Consider the following 18,501-nt stretch of genomic DNA (forward strand, 5'->3'; position numbering starts at 1 on the left):
AATCTTTCCCATTCATTTCTATTGATTTTAGTTATGATAAAATTCATCAGTGTGCCTGGGAACGCTCAGGCTGAAAAGCTCTGGTTGACCCAAGAGGGAAAAAAAAAAGGAAAGGAAAGGAAAAAAGAATTCAACAGAGTTGTAACGGGATGAATATAATTTTAGAATAGGATTGCACAAATACAAAAGTCGTGCCCTAAAGGCTCCAGCAACAAATTAATACAAATAATTCTGGCAGTCTCATAAAATTACAACTGTCTCTGCAGAGATTCCCTTTTGAGATGAAATCACAAAATTCCACACTAGAAGAATTCATGTGAAAGTGCCATTAAGAAAATAGTTTGTGGAAATATTTTCAAACTTTTTTTGAACTTCAGCAGTAATCAAACTTATTTCTCTGACTGTAAGTAACATCAAAATGCCAGCAAATGGACCATTTTAATCAGTTTTATTGATTCATGCTTTCAGTTCTTATTCAGTTAAAAACAAGGCACATTAAATACATCCTCTTATTGCTCTATAAATGCATGCAGCTCATTCTGTATATCAAAAGTAATAAATAATGGCGATAAAACACCAAGACAGTTATAAAAATGACAACCCAGCCTCAAACATAGTATTTAACAGTCCCATCTAGAACAATAACCCGACACGATACATGAAAGTGCCACATATGAAAACATGCAGTGCGCACATCCGCTCCAGCACTGGGCTGTACTTGATAGTCTTTAAAAACACAGTAGGGCTTTTTTATTCCCCGAAAAGGGTTGACATAATGCAAAACAGTGCAAGTTAGAGCATCACTGACTTCAATATTATTACATTCATATGCCAAAAATCTTTACGAATACATAAAAAAGGAAATAAGATCAATCACCATCCTTACAGTATGTTTAGTAAAAGTCACAATGAAATTTTTGTTGTCGTACAAAAGACTAAGCTACATATTTTGGAAGAGACAAAGCTAGAAACAAAAACAGAATAGGAAGCATGCATACAATAGTAGAAATCCCAAAGTTACACTTAGTCTGAATTGATAGAAAGCAAGAATATTCAAACAGCATGACGGGTATGAGGCAGACAACCTTGGCTTAACAAATAGTCCAGCATCATCACTAGCATTAGGACTACGGTGCGGGGCTATTTAAAGGAGCGTCCAGCTCTTCACCGCAGGTGGGGCTTCCTTCACCTGAATCCCCTTAAAGGCTCTCGAGAGAAATCCCTCGATGATAAAGACAGACTCTGCACACCCCATCCCAACTCCAACAGAATCATCTGGTATCACATTTGTACAAAAAAGAAAAGAAAAATTCTTTTGTGCTTGGAACAGGTTTTGAAGGGGCTTATCCCTCCGTTTCTTTTCCTCGTTTCTGAAATCAGGTAAAGAAGCTGTACAGGTTTAATTAAGAACTGACACACAAATGTGGGGGTGCTTTATTCACAGTAAAGACTTGGAACCAGCTCACTTCCAAGGCGAGTCTCTGGGATTGGTGAAGGAGCGTATGTTTTAGAATTAGCAGATTTTCAGCAAAAGCAGATACACTCAAGGGAAGCGAAGTGCGCTTTTCTTTGTCCTTAAGGGAACTTCATTCATAGCAAAGCATGCACAAACCAGGCCTGTTTTACAAATACAGCTCTGCCCAGGCCAGTCAGGCTGTAAAGCCGGTCCCTACTGTAATAGGTTCAGGGAGGGCACAAGTCCTCGCTATGTTGCTCTAACTAGAAGGAGAGAAAGAGAGAGAGCACAAATGTACTACTGTGTCATGGCACATCATCTGCGGTGGGTTAAAGGACAGCTGTTCTATCAAGTGTCACCAAGTTCTAAGCAGTAAAACTTATTGTCTTGATAGGAAAACACTAAACTACAAAGCCACATGCTTCTATTATTTCTTTTTTGAAAAGGCAGTGTAAAATGCTCACGCGTTGAAAGGAAAATGTTCACAGTGATACCTGGGAGCATCCTTTGCTCCATTTTAGGTTTTCCTTTAGGGTGTGGCAAGTCTAAACTTCATTTAAGAGCAAATGAATGTTTTGAAGTGGGGCGGGGGCTTAGGTGAGTGAATCTCCAGTGTTTATATTATGACAACCAGGCTCATACCCCACTTGAATGAGGCATAAAGATATCTTACAATGTTCACATAAATAGAAATAACAGCACAAAAGTGTTTTATGTTCCAGTTCACAAAAGCTAAGATCTCAAGTCTGTAATTAAAACCTGCCACTAAATAAAGAGTTATATTTCCTATTACATACACGATCTGACCTTAGAAAATAAAAAAGCAGGTAGCTAACTTCACAAGGGGAAGTGCAGTGGATAAATATTCAGACGATTGGTTAAGATGCTAGTGAAGTACTGCCAAAGCACACCAAGCTGGCCCTTTAAATTCAATGCACTATTTGTTAAATTCAGCGTAGATTTATTTTTGTTTTGTGTTTTGTGTCTCTACCGTGTGTACTGGGGGAGGGGTATTGTGTGGGTGTGGGCTCTGTGTGGTCCTGTTTCTTTTCTTTTTCTTTGTGGTCGAGAACTTTTCCACGGGGTACCAAAGAGAAAGGCTTTAAGCAACCCAAATGACCTTGAATACTGCAGTGTGGTGTCTTTTTACAAATAATTATAATTAAAGTTAACTGAAGTTTATTTCTATCCTCTTTTACCCTCAGTTTCAGATTACTCTCCCAAAATGATGCAATAAACTAAGCAAAATAGGCCATGTTTGACAACAGCACATGCTCCACAGTTTAGGATTTGGGGATTGAAAATTCTGCTATCGCATGTGGATATACAAACACAGATTTTTAATCCTTAACTTTATTACTACTGTAAAGATTTGAGAAATTTAGTCTCATCCCATTACATCCAGCTTGCCACTTAAATGCTGGTTTTAAAATAAGAAAAGCAAGGATCTTCCTGGCAACTGTAATAGTCAAAGAAAAACCAGCAGTGACTGGGGAAAAAAACCAAATTGCTGAGATGAAACTATCACTGTAACTCCCAGCAAATGTCAATGCTATCCTTATCTTACGCCTGTGATTCTGGAAGCTTTCAGAGTTTCTCTTTGAGACTCGCTCCTGTAACTCGATCTAAACTTTGTCTTCCCTCTCCAGTTTTGCCAGTCATACTCTGGATATAAATCCACACGATACTGTTTGGATGAGGAAGACAGACCATCTCAGGAAGAAGATGCTGGGTGGGCTCCAGGCCTTCTAGAGGTCACTCCCTGCTCTATTTCTGTTAGGAACCAATCCAGTCTATGATCTTAATGTCCAGAGTTTTGTGCACATCCAAAATTTTTTCCAGTTTCTTTTCAATTTCAGCCAAAATGTTGTCTCCAGGAGTGATTCAAAATAAAGGAAGAGACAAACAAAAAGGGAGTATGTCCAGGCTAACGGGTTACAAAATGGATGCAAAGCATTAAATCAGTGTGCATTGAAAGTGAGAAAAAAGATAAAATACACTCTTTAGAAGCTAGATTGAATGGCAAATACAAATAAAGGGTATACATCAACGTCCTAAAGCTTTGGAATGTTTCCCAGTGTTAACAAAGGCAGCTATCTATCCATAGCCACTATTTTGGAGTGGTGTAAGTCATCTGGGTTGTTACATGATGATTTGTTGTTCCTACGTCTGTTGGCTGTGGATTTACTGCCCAGACTCACAATCCTCCACAACTTCGGTCCACTGGAATGGGGACTCTTCTGTCGAGGTTCTCTTCTGCAGTTTTCATTAGTATCGCAAGCCGGCTTCCAGACACCCTTCCTTTCTGAATAGCACTCATCAGCTTCAAGAGAAAAGAGGCAACAGAGTCAGAAGGCAGGCATGCGTCCTCGCCTTTCCTCACAGCATTTTAATGGTTACCTCTGCAGCAGGCAGATGCGATTAAGTGCTCCATCAAAACCCATCGCAGGCATTACAGCTCCAACGAGAAGAGTACAATTTTTAAACATTTCAAAAAAGGAGGGAAGGGGCAGGTATTTCACAGCTGCAAAAATTACGTCTACCTATCTCTAGCAAATCAGCCTGCTTTTAAAATGCAAATCGAATGTACCACTTTTTGCCCCTTTCATGTGCTTAGGGCACATCTTTTTTTTTTTTTTTGAGCAACTCAAATATTGGATCTTTAATTTCATTTTAAAATCTTAAAAAGGAATCTCAGAGATTGAACAAAGACAAACCATGACCTATATTTAACTACTCTTTTTTTAGTGTTACTGTACTTGACAACTTCAAGTCCCTTAAATCCAAATTCCTTAAAGACTTTTTAAAGTAATTTACATTTAAGTCCTTGAAATGGACCCAGAGATCTACCTTAAGAATTAAAAGCACTCCACAGCCCAGATTTTAGTTAATTCATTTTTATCCAATGGATAAAATCAGAATTAGTCTTGAAATTACATGCAGTCAGCGGGCAAAGGCCTTTAATCTGGAAGGCACTTTGCAATTATGAGCACGGGGATTTCTTTTTTTTTCCTTCTCAAGTTGATGTGGTTTTAACTATTTGCTTTTCTTTATCTCACTTCCCCAATCTTTTTTATTTATTTATTTGAAAAAAACTGACTTAGTCGTTTGTCAGGAAAAACATGTATACATAATTCTCAAAACATTTTTAGGTTATACTCTTTTAGCCTGCAGAGATACATTTCTTAAAAATGGCTCTGAATAAGAGTCAGAGGCATCTGCCAAGGGGCCGGATCAGAATTTCATGACCTTATTAAAAGCTGTTTCACAAGCCACCGCTTATTAGAGATGGACTTCTACATGCAGAGCGTCATTAGAGCCCAAACCTAAAAATAAAGTCATGTAATCATGCAATATCTGTAGTGAACCTTCCATGATGATTATTGAAAAAAAAAACCTATCAATATTCGAAAAGGTGTTTAAATGGGATAAACATGGGGTCTTTAAGTTCAGAAAAGAAAAAGATTTTATTAAAAAAAAAACCTGAAAAACATACTTTACCTCTGACAAATGGCGTAACATAAAGAATGCTGACATCTAAAGACAGAACAATTTATTGTTTTGTCTATGGTTCCATGAAGACCTTCTAAGTTTATTGGAGCTAACAAAACTGATAGACCTAGAGTTTTTTCTTGATCCATAAACATTATGTGATGGACTAGCCTTTAAAAATTCAGTTTTCTTTAAACATTACAAGTATCTTGAAACCATATTAGGAGAGGAAAAAAAACATTTGGGTGTGAATATATTTCGTGAGAAATACGGTCAGCATTTTTTAAGTTGAAAATTACACTGTATATTTGTACTTAGTAGAAGCATGAATAGCCTCTTTCATTTAGAAGTGGACAAGAAATAATTATTTAAAAACTCTACAAGGAAAGCCTGCAGATGGTTTAAATTATTTTCTATGTGTTTAATTCTATTGCACTCAAGAAAATTACTTAAAAACCAAACCACATAGCATATCCATAAAATTAGATTCTTATTGTTTCTAAAACTCCAGATCTTTCTACCCTAAATGCTGTTGTTTATTTACAACACACATGAAATGAAGCATAAGCTATTTCTTTGAAGTTTTCTAAAATTCTGAGACAAACAATAAAATATTCTTGAGAAAGAACTAGTCAAAAAAATTAGAAACATGTATTAAATGGTTTCCAGTTCCCCAGCATATATTTTAAACTCCATTTCAAATGTGCACTTAGTTGAACAGTAAGCTAAAGAACTAAACATTCTTTTTTGTAATGCTGGACACAACCTGTGAAAATTTTCTGCATTTAGATTCAACAATGCTCTTATCTGCAGCTCATCTCCAGAGAGACAATTACCATTTCCTTTGCCTTGATATTGTTTGTTTAACTTGACACAGTGAAGAAAGGGCTGACATTGACCAAAATCCCCAGCATTAATTTATTTCATGTTCAGCATTCATCATTGCCAGGGTGCAAGCAAGACCTGGCATTCATTTGAAATACCTGCCCAAGAAGCACTGCAGAAAAAACCTGGCTGCTTGAAAACCAATGCATTCTTCACATGATCAGAGTCCTATAGACAGCCACAAATAACGTATGGGTTTATTAAATTTCTTTCTTTTAAGGAACTTTTAAGGAATGATGTGTAGCATCCAGTTTGAAGTTGGAATAACAAAATTTATTTCCTGCACAGTTACGATTAAACAATTGAGGCTTGGGAAAGTGGAACCCTGGAAATAGAAATGCTTGAATTATGAGATCTTGACCCCAAAATACAGGTTTTCTTTCTTTTGCTGTTCAGTTTGTTTATAATGTAAGAATATAATGACTACATTTCAGGGTTTCTAGTGAATATCTTCAAATCAATACTATTAGGTTTTTTTTTAACTCCATAAAAAATTACTTTCCACTTTATAAATATGGTATTTGCCTCTTTGGAAGCAGGTAAAGAATGGTCTGCCAGTGGTATTCCATGGCATATTTCTCTAAAATGCATACTTCTTATTCAGCCCTTTAAGGTATAATTAACTTGGATTTAATCTAAATTGCCCAACACAAGACAGTCTCTTAGGAAAAAAAAAAGAAGGAAAGAAAGAAAAGAAGAACATGCACCATGTAGAGCCTGATTCTTGGGAGTGGACATAGGCAACCTTTGTCGGCTTCAAGCTTTCTTTTTTTTTTTTTTTTCCAGAATGAAATGACGACCCTGTGGACTTAAGAATCCATTCTCGAACAGCCATTCAGAGCCAAAAGATAAAAAGCAAATATACTTATTTCCTCTCACACAGCTCACCTGCAAAAACTCATTGAGTTCGACCTGTCCATTTTTGTTCAGATCTACTTCATTCAGAATTTCGTGTAGTGTATTCTCATCCATTTGGACGCCGATACTCTAAATAAAAGGAAAGCACAAAATCATGAGGCTTAATTAAACATGATGCATACCCTTTTATTAATGGTACCAACGTTTCAAAAATTACAAGAGAAGATTGCTTATAGAAAGCACCAATGAAAAAAATGATCTAATCGAGCTTTTACATTTTTCTGCTGGCAAAGATACTGAACCAAAAAAATATTACCTCTAATACACGCTGAACATCAACGATAGTAATAAAGCCCTTTTGGTCTGCATCAAACTTATGAAATCTCTTCTTGTACCTGAAACACAACATTGAACATTGGAAAAATATACCTAAGTAGGTCAAGTCAAAACAGAGAAACATGGAAACTTATGAGAAGTACCTGTCGATGTCTGAAGGCAGGAGGCTAATTTCAGAGCGATCTGTTAACTGTTCTGATCGAGATTTATAGCCCATTTCATAATACAGAAACTTCCTGGCTGTTTCAAGTTCCTCCTAAAACACAGGCACACACAAAGTTCAAAGATTTATGGAAAGAATTACTGATTTTTTTTCTTTCTCACTTTTCTGACCAACACTTTTTTTTTTATTTCTTCCAGTTTCACTAAAGTATGCTTTATATTCAATAAAATGTACCTATTTTAGATAATGCAGTTTGAGGTATACTCCACCACGACCAGGATAGAGAACATCTCCATCAGCCTAAGCAGCTTTCTCGGACCCTTTTGCAGTCGATCTGCTAGCCTCAGGCCATCACTGATCCACTTTCTGTCTCCTGAGTATTTCTGCCTTTTCTCATGTTTCACATAAAAGGGTCCACAGAGTATGTAGTATTTTTTGTGTTTGCTTTTGTGTAGCATAATAATTCTGAGATTCATTCACGTTGTTGCATGTTTTAATGTTTCGTTTCTTTTTCCTACAGAATATTCTCACCCAGTATCTTCTAACCAAATCTCCACAATCAAATCCTTGTGGTTCGGTGACAAAGCAATGAAAGGCAGTGAACAATTACTATACTGCAGCGCGCACAGTCACTGGCACGACATCATGGGATTAGCCACTCTGAAGATTTGTCACAGGGATGCTGAGAGTTGGGTGGAAGGTGCAGAGCCACGAGAAGAAACGAGCTCTCGGAAAGGTTACTCGGACACTTTCCCACTGTCCCCAGCCTCAGCAGAGAGTAGCTATTGTTGAGAGCACCGTCTTTCTTAGTTTTTCATGTTACTCTCCTGCTGGCTTACAGCTTACAAACTGTCTTTTTCTTTCCTTTCCCTTTTTGGAATTTTGTACTACATTTGCCCACCTTCTGTCTTCTGGTTCTGTTCTTATTTGCCACAATATTTTAAAGCTCAACAGTAGTTAAATAATCCCATCTGCAAATTCTCTGAGTACCCAGAGATATAATTTTTCTGGGCTGGCATATAAACTCATTTAGAGCAGCCTCCTATTTGAATATCTATTTCCTCTTACCAATATTTATTTTGCTCTTTTCACACTGAAAATCATCCTCCTTGCCAACAAAGAAAGAAATTTGGTATTAAACTCTGGGGTGAATTGTTCTCCCTTTTCTCCAGCATTCAAGAATATGGTGCCAGTCACTTTAAGCAATGATCTAGGTTAGGCTTGACATGCATTCTTTGCGATTTTTAAAATTTCTTTTTGGTGCTCTTCGCAATTTTTCCCAATCTTTAGCAAACTCCTGACATAATTTTATTCGTACATCCACGTTAGTCCTGGATACCCTTTCACTGTGGAGCACTTGTCTCCCCTCTGTTTTCAATGTGGTGTCTATTGGCTGGCTTTGTTTTGAGTCACAGTCCCCTTTCTCCGCTTGCTTGTAAGAATAAGTGAAAAGAATCAGTTTGGAAGGAATTTCTCTTTGTGGGCTTCTCTCAATCGACTTAAGGGGTCTTCTCTTCCAAGTCTCTCAAGGAAACGTATGCTTTATCTGAAGGTACAAAACCTGCCTCACCAAATGCTACGGCAGCATTTCCCAACACGCATCCTGAGAGGTCTCCCTCCCACCAGCCCTTCCAAAGAGAGAGACTTGGTCTGTCTCTGAATAAGTTCCCTTCTGGAAGCTGACATGGACATTCAAAAGGCGCCAAATCATCTGTGCTAAAGAAAATGGTTTCTTTCGCTTAACTCAGAATTTCCCGAACTCTTCTGTCTGTGTAGTGATCTTTTGATTTACACCCTGCAGAGCACAATTTGGCAATGTCCCATCTTCTAAATGTCCCCATCAACTCCTCTATCAATCCCCAGTCCCCCTAGCCAATGTCGTCTTCCCTAATCAGTCCTTCCAATGTGGTTGGATTTGATCTTGGGTGGCTGTTAGACTCTAAGTCTTCCTCTAAATTTTGAAAATAAGACACACATTTCAGAGGTATATATTGGTTGTAACCACTCAATTAGATTTCAAGATCCTTGAAACTATGAGCTATTTATTATTCCCCTGAAATGTTTGGTATAATGCTCAGTATACAAGTCACTCATTAAGTATTGACTGGTAAAAACAACCACAATTCATCTACAGAGAGTTATTTATCACCTTGTTCTGCTTTCACTTTTGCAGGTTAAATAATCCCAATGCTTTTAACCTTTTCTCAGAAGTCCAGCTTTCTAACCTTTAATTCTTTTTTTTTTCCTTCTCCTTTGTTCTCTCTAGACTCTCCACAGGTCTCATTAATACTATGGCTCAGATACTAGGTAATAACTTTAGGTCTTTTATTTCTCTTACTTTGTTGAGGGGGAAGGGGGAATATTTCTGAGCACACGTCTCTACTCATAAAACTTGAACTGAATGAAGTTAAATCTAGTTTCCTCAGGAGGGCCAAACACAGCCAGTTTACAGAAATTTTCTCCCTCCTTCCTACCTCCTACAGCCTGAATTCCTGGCACAAACTATCTTCCTGCATATTCAAATCTTTCCAAACATAATTTTTACAGGAACACATTATCTTCAATCTTTCTATATGGTAAAAAAAAAAAAAATGATTGGCATCAGCAAAGGAGCAAGTTTCATTCTTATGTCACCTTTGTATGGAGCTTTAGTCAATCAAATCAAAACTCAACACTCGAAGAGCCACGACCAGTCCTCCCAATGCAGAGGCACAGTGCAAGGTGGGGAAAGCATATGCCCTGAGATCAGAGTTCCTGGTTTTAGTCCCAGTTCCACAATTTACTGGATGTATGAACTCTGACTGGACTTAATCCCTGAGCTTGTGTTCTCAACTATAAATTGGGAGTGAAGGTTATCCCTGACAGACCTGTGGTCAGGTTAAGGAGCTCTTTAGCCAGTGACTTCTGCTATCAGTACACTATAAACATTGCATTAAAATTACTATAGGAAAATTTTTTAAATGTAGGGCTATGGTTTTACCCCTGAAGACCCTGACTCTGATAGTCTAAAGTCAAGCCTCAAAAATCTGTTCCTTTCCCTACATTTCCAGGTGACTCTGATACCTAACCACCTTTGGGAACCTACACCAGAATGAGAATGCTTTAAGGACAGCATCTAGGTCCAATTCTTCCTTACACCTTCCACATATGACACAGATGTTCAGTTACACTCATCAACAGTTATTTATTCAGGGCCTACCATGGCTGACAGTGAGGTTATAGAAACAAAGCAGATCATGTCCTCTCCTTTGGAAAGCTTATTTCCTGGATGAGAGGCAGATAACAAACAAACAAACCACCAAAAACATGGTATATCAAATGGGAATAGATACCAAAAAGAAAAATGAAGTAGGGAGAAGGATAGAAAATGACATCAAGATGGGTAGGTGGTGCTCTTTCATTCAAACCAGGTAAGGAAGGCCTTTTTTTTTTTTTTACGATTTTATTTATTTATTTGACACAGAGAAAGAGAGAAAGCTACAAGCAGGGGAAGCAGCAGAAGGAGCAGGAGAAGCAGGGAAACCCAATGTGGGACTCTGTCCCAGGACCCCAGCATCATGACCTGAGCTGAAGGCAAATGCTCAGCCAACTGAGCCACCCAGGTGCCTCAAGGAAGGCCTCTTTATAGTAGAGACCAGTAGGAAGAGAAGGGTTGGCCACAAGGATATCTAGGAAAGAACGTTCCAGGCAGAGAAATCCGCAGGGCTTAAATAAGGAAAAGCAACTCAACTCATGGGGAGTGAATGAATGGGAAGTCCAGAGAGATCAGAGAGGTGGTGGCCATATCAGGAAGACCTTGTAAATCACTGTAATGAGTTTGGCTTTACATGGAGTAAAAGAGAGCGTGCTTCAGCAAAGAAACTGTTAATTCTCAGTCCTCATCCTACTGGTCTATTATCATTTGATGCAGTAGATTGCTTTTCTTTTCTTGAAATATTTTCTTCCTTTCCTTCTAGGCCACAACTCTCTCTTTAGTGTTTTTACACTTTCTCGAACCTCACTAGCTATTACTTTCCTTTTTTCAGGGAGGCTTCCTTACCTACCCAACTTTTAGACTCTGGAGAGATCCAGGGCTGTGTCTGAACAACTTGCTGTTATCTAACTACACAAACTCCCTAGATGAGCTCATCCAGCGTGATGGCTTAAATACCAACTCAAATGTATATCTTTAGTTCAGACCTCCCCTCTGAACTTCATGTGGACTGACATATACAATGATCTGGCTGAGGTTTTAATAGAATCATTTAAGTTGTTAAAGTAAGAACCCTGTTTCGTGGGAGGGAAGCTTTTATAATAAACCATGAAAGAAATGCTGGTAGCTGGAAACAGGGTGATAGCAGCTGTACGTGTTAAGAAGGGGGCTGAACTCAAGCTATTATTTGGAGAGAAATATGATACAGTTTGCTGATGGATCAGATCAAGTATGATACTAAGATTTAGGTCTAAAGAACCAAAAGGTGGAATTGCTATTTTTTATATGGATTGGTTAGTAGTGGTGGTGGTGGTGGTGGTGGTGGTGGTGGTGGTGGTGGTGGTTTGGGGGAGGTGGGGGGAGACCCAAAAGAGATGGTGTTGTGGACTGGACTTTTCCACCCAAAATCCATATGTTGAAGTCCCTAACCACCAATGTGATGGTATTTGGAGATGAGGCTTTGGGGAGGTAATTAGGTTTAGGCATGTTTTGAGAATGGGGTCCCCTTTCCCCCTCTCTCTATTCCATGTGAGGACACAGCAAGAAGACAGCTCTCTGAAAGCCAGGAAGAGCACTCTTGCCAGAAACCAACCATTCTGGCACTCTAATCTCAAGCTTCTAGCCTCTGGAATTGAGAGAAATAAATGCCTGTTGTTTAAGTCACCTAATCTGTGGTATTCTCTAATAGCAGCCTGAGTAGATTAAGGCAAATAGTGTTCCAGAAAGTAGTTCGAGAAGGAGGGAGGAATCAACTGTGTCAATGCCACTAACTCCTAACTCCAAGGAGGACCAAGAACTGACAAGTATATTGAGCAACGGGGAAGTCAATGGTGAGCGTGATTGGAGATACTACAGCGAAGTGGTAAAAATGAGCTTAAATGGAATGGGTTCAGGAAAGACAAGGAGGGGTGAGGGAAGGGGAGTAGGAACTGAACCAATGAGCACAGAAAGTATTTTTTTGTATAAACACAGGAAAATGTCTCTGCATATTATGGTTTGGTTTAATTAAAAATCACAATAACCTTCTATTTCTTACAAGCCCAGGGCTGTACATGTAGGCATCTGAGCATCATTGGCTTTCTTTTTTCAATTTGGATATAAATATAAAATTCCAAATGACACAAATCAATAAGCATTTAGCGGTCAGGCAATAAAACCACTATTTCCTACCAAAGGCAAATTTGCGGAAGTGTGAATTTCACTACTGAATACGTCCTAAAAGTGAAAACCAGAAAAGGTTCTACCCACAATCATTATTATCCTACTTTTTCAGGAATTATGACCACAAATTTAAGAGTATTTTTCTATAAGGGATTTTCCAGAAACAACCAAAAAATTTTGAAGCCAGAATATCTTTTCCGTTTCCTAAGACCTAGTAAGATTAAACACACCCCCCAACACAGAAACTGGCAAGAAATCTAAAGTTCCCACTGAAAAACTATGCTAGCCTTTACTACCAGACCAAGACATGGCCTGTTTATAATAGAAACTGTGGTTTTAAAGACTTCTTTACGATACCTCTTTTTTTTTTTTTTTAAATATTTTATTTGAAAGAGAGAGAGTACAAGAGAGAGAGGGAGAAGTAGGGTCCCCTGGTCATGAGGGAGCCTGATGCAGGGTTGCATCCCAGGACCCTGAGGTCATGACCTGAGCCAAAGGCAGATGCTTAACCAACTGAGCCACCCAGGTGCCCCACAATACCTCTTTTTTATAATCATCCCAATTCAGCTCTTTGGCCATCAGTTCAACAATCCTGGGTAGGGCTTCCTCTGCTGCCTGGACGTTTAGGAAGGCCAGGCGAGTACGCCGTGAAATCATATCCACTGCTGTGCAGGCATACTCCTTAATCCCATATTTCACCTGAGTTTAAATTAAAACAAAATCATTAGTGTAGGCCTTTTCTTATAAAGAAGAAATAATAAAAAAAAAAAAAAAAAAGAAGAAATAAAATTTCACTTAAAAAATTCACACTTTAGGAAAAGCGACATTGTTCTTTATACACTCTGGTTCTCTAGTAGGCATGAGACAAATAATGACATCATACAAGTTCCCTGTCTGCCTGCCAAAGGAGGTTTATAAATTGGGACAAGATGGAAAAGAGCTGATGTCTTCTTCCTCCGTTGACCCTGGCACAAACATGCAAACCGCATCTCATTTACCATCCACAGTAATCACTTACCTCTTTGCTTATATATAATATGGATGTTAATTTACATAGCCAAGTAGGCAAAGAACAAGTATGAAAAAGTATGATCTCATCTCTTTAAGCTGTCCAGAGTTTTCTGTCTCAGAGTGCCCAGATGACAGAAGGCTTGCAGTCAATCAACAAGCAAATGCTTATTGGACACTCGTGCTTTAAAGTACAATGAATCATAAATAAATATAAAGCATGGTCTCTGGCTTCACACTGAGAAACCAAGCTTCAATCTTTGGGAAGTTAAGTGCCAAATCAAGATATGTCATCAGCCAGCACGTGAGTGCTAGCAAATAGAAAAGTTACAAATTCACAAAAGAGGCAAACAACTGTGAAGTCACAAGACTTGGGACAGCTCTGTGGAGGAGGAAGAAATACATATTTTCTATTAATATCATTACCATTGTCAGTATCACTTCAGAATTAACATTTAAACTTGTAAATGAAGGGAGGTCGGTTGGGCAGACACTTTGCTAAACATTTTGGCTGGCAAATGGGCATTAAAACATAGCTACATGTAATTTTTAAAGAAGGTGGGATAAGTGAACAGGTAGGTGAACAGCATCCCATGGCAGACAGGAAATTCCCACGTAGCCATTCACATACCTCTGCTTCAATGTATGGGAATTCTGACACAAGACGCACTCCAACGATGGGCCACCTTTTGCCAGTTACACTTGCCATTTTGGCCACCTCAAAAGCCTTGTCACCATAGGTGGCGGCAAGATGCTGCGCCACCTAGGAAAACAAAATTGTATTAGGCAGGTACTTTGAATATCAATACCTTTTAGGCAGGAAGCAAAAAATGCACATGCTTGTCCTGTCAGTTTTTCACAGCCCGTAACTAATAGTTCCAGGAGGGTATTAGATTTTGATTTTGTGGGAGGAAACCACTTGGGCTCTGAATGCTTAGGCCAGCACTAACTCTGCCACGCATGTATCACTGTATCCGTGACTGATGAAGCTTCGGCTTCACTCTGCTCCCAATATCATTTCTGAAGAACAGCCCTCCTTACACTCGCGACAGAAAGAATGTGGGATGATGCTCTGTCTGCGGAGAACAAACCAAACCAACCCCAGACTTTAAAATAGAAACTAGTGTGTGCATTGCTTTTTAGGCAACTGAAGAAAAGTATGATCAGCTTTTTTTCCTGAGTTCATTTCCACAGCATGCAGACAGAAAGGAACCCAGCAAAAAGGAAATTCTAAACCAGGGAGGCCTCCTGGTTGCCAACTCTGTTAGTGGCAATAGTGAGATGAGGTGAAGAGTAGGATGACGCACACCCACCTCACTTTCAAGCCCATAATCCTGGACAAGCCTAATGTAGAGGGTGGGGCTCCAATCCTTCCCCCCTTGCAGGAAGAGCCCAACTGTTCTGCTTGGTCCTGCTTTCAGATTGTGAGTCTTGATGGCAGCATTTATGGTGTCTTCTGCCATAGATCGATACGTTGTCCACTTTCCACCTACAAATAATTGATAAATAATTCACTAGGTAACTACCCCTTATTTTCCTTATAATTACCCACTTGCCAACTTATTCATAACAAAATTCACCTGTTGCTTACAATAAGTATGGTGAAGCAATGTGTAAGACTTAACTTGGAATCATAAAAAACCTCCCCGTTCATTAGCACCAAGAGCGATTCTGGTGTGACAGTTTATCTCAAGTCCTGTCTAAAGCACACCCAAAACACAAGGTAATATCCCATACCTGCTATAGTGATGAGGCCACTCTCACTGATATCCACAACATGATTTCGGGAGATGGACTGAGTGTCTGCAGACTTAGGATCTGTAACAAGGGGACGAATACCACTCCATGCTGCCAGGACGTCCCCTCTTCTCACTGCCCAGAGTCAATGGTAAGGGTTAAGAGATTACCAAAGATATCTCAACAAAACTATGAAACAGCTAATAAGCAGGAGAGAATTCAATAAAAGGAACACATCAATATGCACTTTGAAAGAGAGACGAAGCCCTTAAATATAACAATGAAGGGAGTGGGTAAGTACCACAAAAACGTATTCTATTGCAAAGATAATCTCCACCAAAAAAAAAGCAAATAACCTGAAAATCACAGACACTGATTCCTACCAAAAGAGGAAACAAAAGAAACACAAGTTAGCAGCCTTCAGCTGGAAGGATCTGGAATAGCTGAAAGGAACAACAACAAAGTAGAAACAAAACAAAGACAAACCAATAGATGTGTGACTTGTTATATTTCCTCCTAAAATATATCTAGCTAGCTCATCTCAGGTAAGACAAAGGTTCTTACTACGCAAACAAGCCTGAAACAGGATATTTTCTCCCCTCATCAATGCTACCTTCTTTTTGAGCATTTATTGTAGGCCTAAGCTTGTCAAAGCACTTGACATACACATTTCAACTCATTTAATCTCACAATGATGTACAGCATCAGTTACTACTATTCTCACCACAGAAATGAGGAAAAATAAAAAAAAAACCCAAGAAAGTTTAATCAACTAGCCCAAAGCAAACATCTTATAAATGGTAGAAGAGCATCAGAACCAATTCTTTCTCGTTATAAAGATCATATTCTTAACCACTAAATGTATGCTCTTTCAACTATTGACAATATCTTTTTTTTTCTCTCACCCCATTATCTTTGTAGCTGCCAGGAAAGTAGGCATACTGGCTCCTCCCAGTTTAGGCACACCACATTTCTATTATAGTGTATGGAAGGTCTTTGAATATTCAAGATCCCATGAAATTCCTCTTATACCCTCTGTCAGAATACAATTACCTCTCTATACCAAGATTTTATGGAGTTTATAATAGAATTAGACAGTTTTGCATAGCACTCATTACTGACCTAAAAATGGCTAAGGAGAATAGACTAGTTCAGGGTGTACCAAAAGGGGCAAGGGCAAGACCCAAGGGCAGTTTTAAGAATCTACTCTTCTTCTTTTTTTTTTTTTTAAAGATTTTATTTATTTATTTGAGAGAGAGAAAGAGATAGCAACAAAGCTAGTGAGAAAGAGCACAAGCAGGGAGGCGAGGGAGAAGTAGACTCCCCACTGAGCAGGGAGCCCGATTTGGGGCTCGATCCCAGGACCCTGCCATGACCCAAGCTGAAGGCAGACGTTAAACCAACCGAGCCACTCACACACACCCAGAATCTATTTTTTATCTAGGTCAGATTCAGGAATGGCTTAGCCCTTCCCTTCTCCACTCTCCACAACAAAAATCTGACTACACATACCAACCCAAGAACTGCCAAATGATGTAGACAATGAGGAGGTGGATGCTTACCTGGTCCTCCTGCACTTACTTTCATAGACCAGTTAATCTCTCCCTGGATAAGAGAGAAGTAAGTGCAAGTTTGCTTTGACCATGACATGGGATCAGGTGTTACCTCCTGCATCTTATTCCCAGCCAGGACCCTCACGGATGAAAAGTTGACTGTCTTTAAAACATCAAGACAATGGGAAAGCTGGATTGCAGAAGGATAAGCTCAAAGTGGATTAAAGATTTATACATAAAAGCTAAAACTAGAAAACATTTAGAAAAAAATATAGGGGAAAATCTACATGACATTGGGTCTGGCAGTGATTCCTTGTATATGATATCAAAGGCACAGACTACAAAAGAAAAAAAGATGAAATGCACTTCTCAAAATTAAAAACTTTTGTGCATCAAAACACATTACCAGCAGAATGAAAAGGCAACCCATGTAATAGGAAAAAATATTTGTAAATTATATCTCTGACAAGGAGTTAGAACCCAGAATACTAAGAACTCTTGAAACGCAATAACTAAAAAAGACAACCTGATTGAAAAATGGGCAAAGGATTTTAAAAGATACTCTCCAAAGAAGATATGCAAATGGCCTATAAGCAAATAAAATAATGTTCAATATCATTAACCATTAAAAAAATGCAAATGAAAACCACAATGAGATACACCTTCATATCCATTAGGATGACTATTAAAAAAAGTTAAAAAGCAGAAAATAGCAAATGTTGGTGAGGATATGGAAAAATTGGGATAGCCTTGTGTGCTGCTAATGGGAAAGTAAAATGATGCAGCCACTATGGATAAGTGTATGGCAGTTCTCCAAAAAAATTCAATGCAGGATTACCATATTATCTAGCAATGACAATTCTGGGTACACACACAAGCCCCAAAGAATTGAAAGCATGGAAAATTTGTACATCCCCATGTTCATAGCAGCATCACTCATAACAATCAAAATATGGAAGTAACCCAAGTGACCACCAATAGGTGAATGGATAAACAACACGTGGCATATACATAAAATGGAATATCATTCAGCTTTGAAAAATAAGGAAATTTTGACACATGCTACCTTGAAGACATTAATTCATTCACAAAAGGACAAATTTTGTATGGTTCCACTTATATGTATACCTAGAGTAGATACATTCATAGAGACAGTAAGCATAGTGATTGCCAGGGTGTAGGGGGGTTGGGTATGGGAGGTTAGTGTTTAATGGGTGCAGAGTTGGGGAGGATAAAAAAGATCTGGAGATGGATAGTGGTTATTGTTGCACAAAAATATGAATATATGTAATGCTACAGAGCTGTACACTTAAACATGGTTAAAATGACAAAATGATAAAAATTCTAATTTTAAAAGAATCAAGACAAAAGGAAAAATTAACATATTTCAAGTCTCAGAAAATTAAGGAAATATTTTACATATCATACATAAATATCAGGACCCTTACCAGCCCGTACCATGCCTAGACTTAGTTCAAATTAAAAGATCTCATTCAGGGGAGCAGTTTTGTGAGTAGAGGAGAGTGTGGGTTTCAGATCCCCTCAATCTTTGGTAGTGTGCCCTTGTACAGTGAATCCCCTATATTTCCACACAGAACCACCTGAAAAGTATCTAGAAAATATCTGGCAGACTCTATGGAAAGAGTCACAGAGACTCCTT

At 38.6% G+C, this 18,501-nt stretch overlaps 1 protein-coding gene across 5 annotated transcripts in view; it reads right to left on the reverse strand.

The window, feature by feature from the left end:
- Positions 1-431: 431 nt before the first annotated feature.
- GPD2 (glycerol-3-phosphate dehydrogenase 2) overlaps positions 432-18,501 on the reverse strand; it is a 140,666-nt gene continuing 122,596 nt past the window's right edge. For all 5 annotated transcript variants that reach the window (XM_072811166.1, XM_072811164.1, XM_072811165.1 and 2 more), the window contains 8 exons: positions 15,289-15,423; positions 14,865-15,040; positions 14,183-14,314; positions 13,084-13,242; positions 7,171-7,283; positions 7,008-7,086; positions 6,722-6,820; positions 432-3,779 (listed from right to left, as the gene is read on the reverse strand). In XM_072811166.1, coding sequence (XP_072667267.1) covers positions 3,654-3,779; positions 6,722-6,820; positions 7,008-7,086; positions 7,171-7,283; positions 13,084-13,242; positions 14,183-14,314; positions 14,865-15,040; positions 15,289-15,423 — 1,019 coding nt within the window. In that variant the 3' untranslated portion in view covers positions 432-3,653. The remainder of the gene's footprint in view (positions 3,780-6,721; positions 6,821-7,007; positions 7,087-7,170; positions 7,284-13,083; positions 13,243-14,182; positions 14,315-14,864; positions 15,041-15,288; positions 15,424-18,501) is intronic.

This window comes from Canis lupus, chromosome 34 (assembly GCF_048164855.1).
Source record: "Canis lupus baileyi chromosome 34, mCanLup2.hap1, whole genome shotgun sequence".
NCBI lineage: Eukaryota > Metazoa > Chordata > Mammalia > Carnivora > Canidae > Canis > Canis lupus.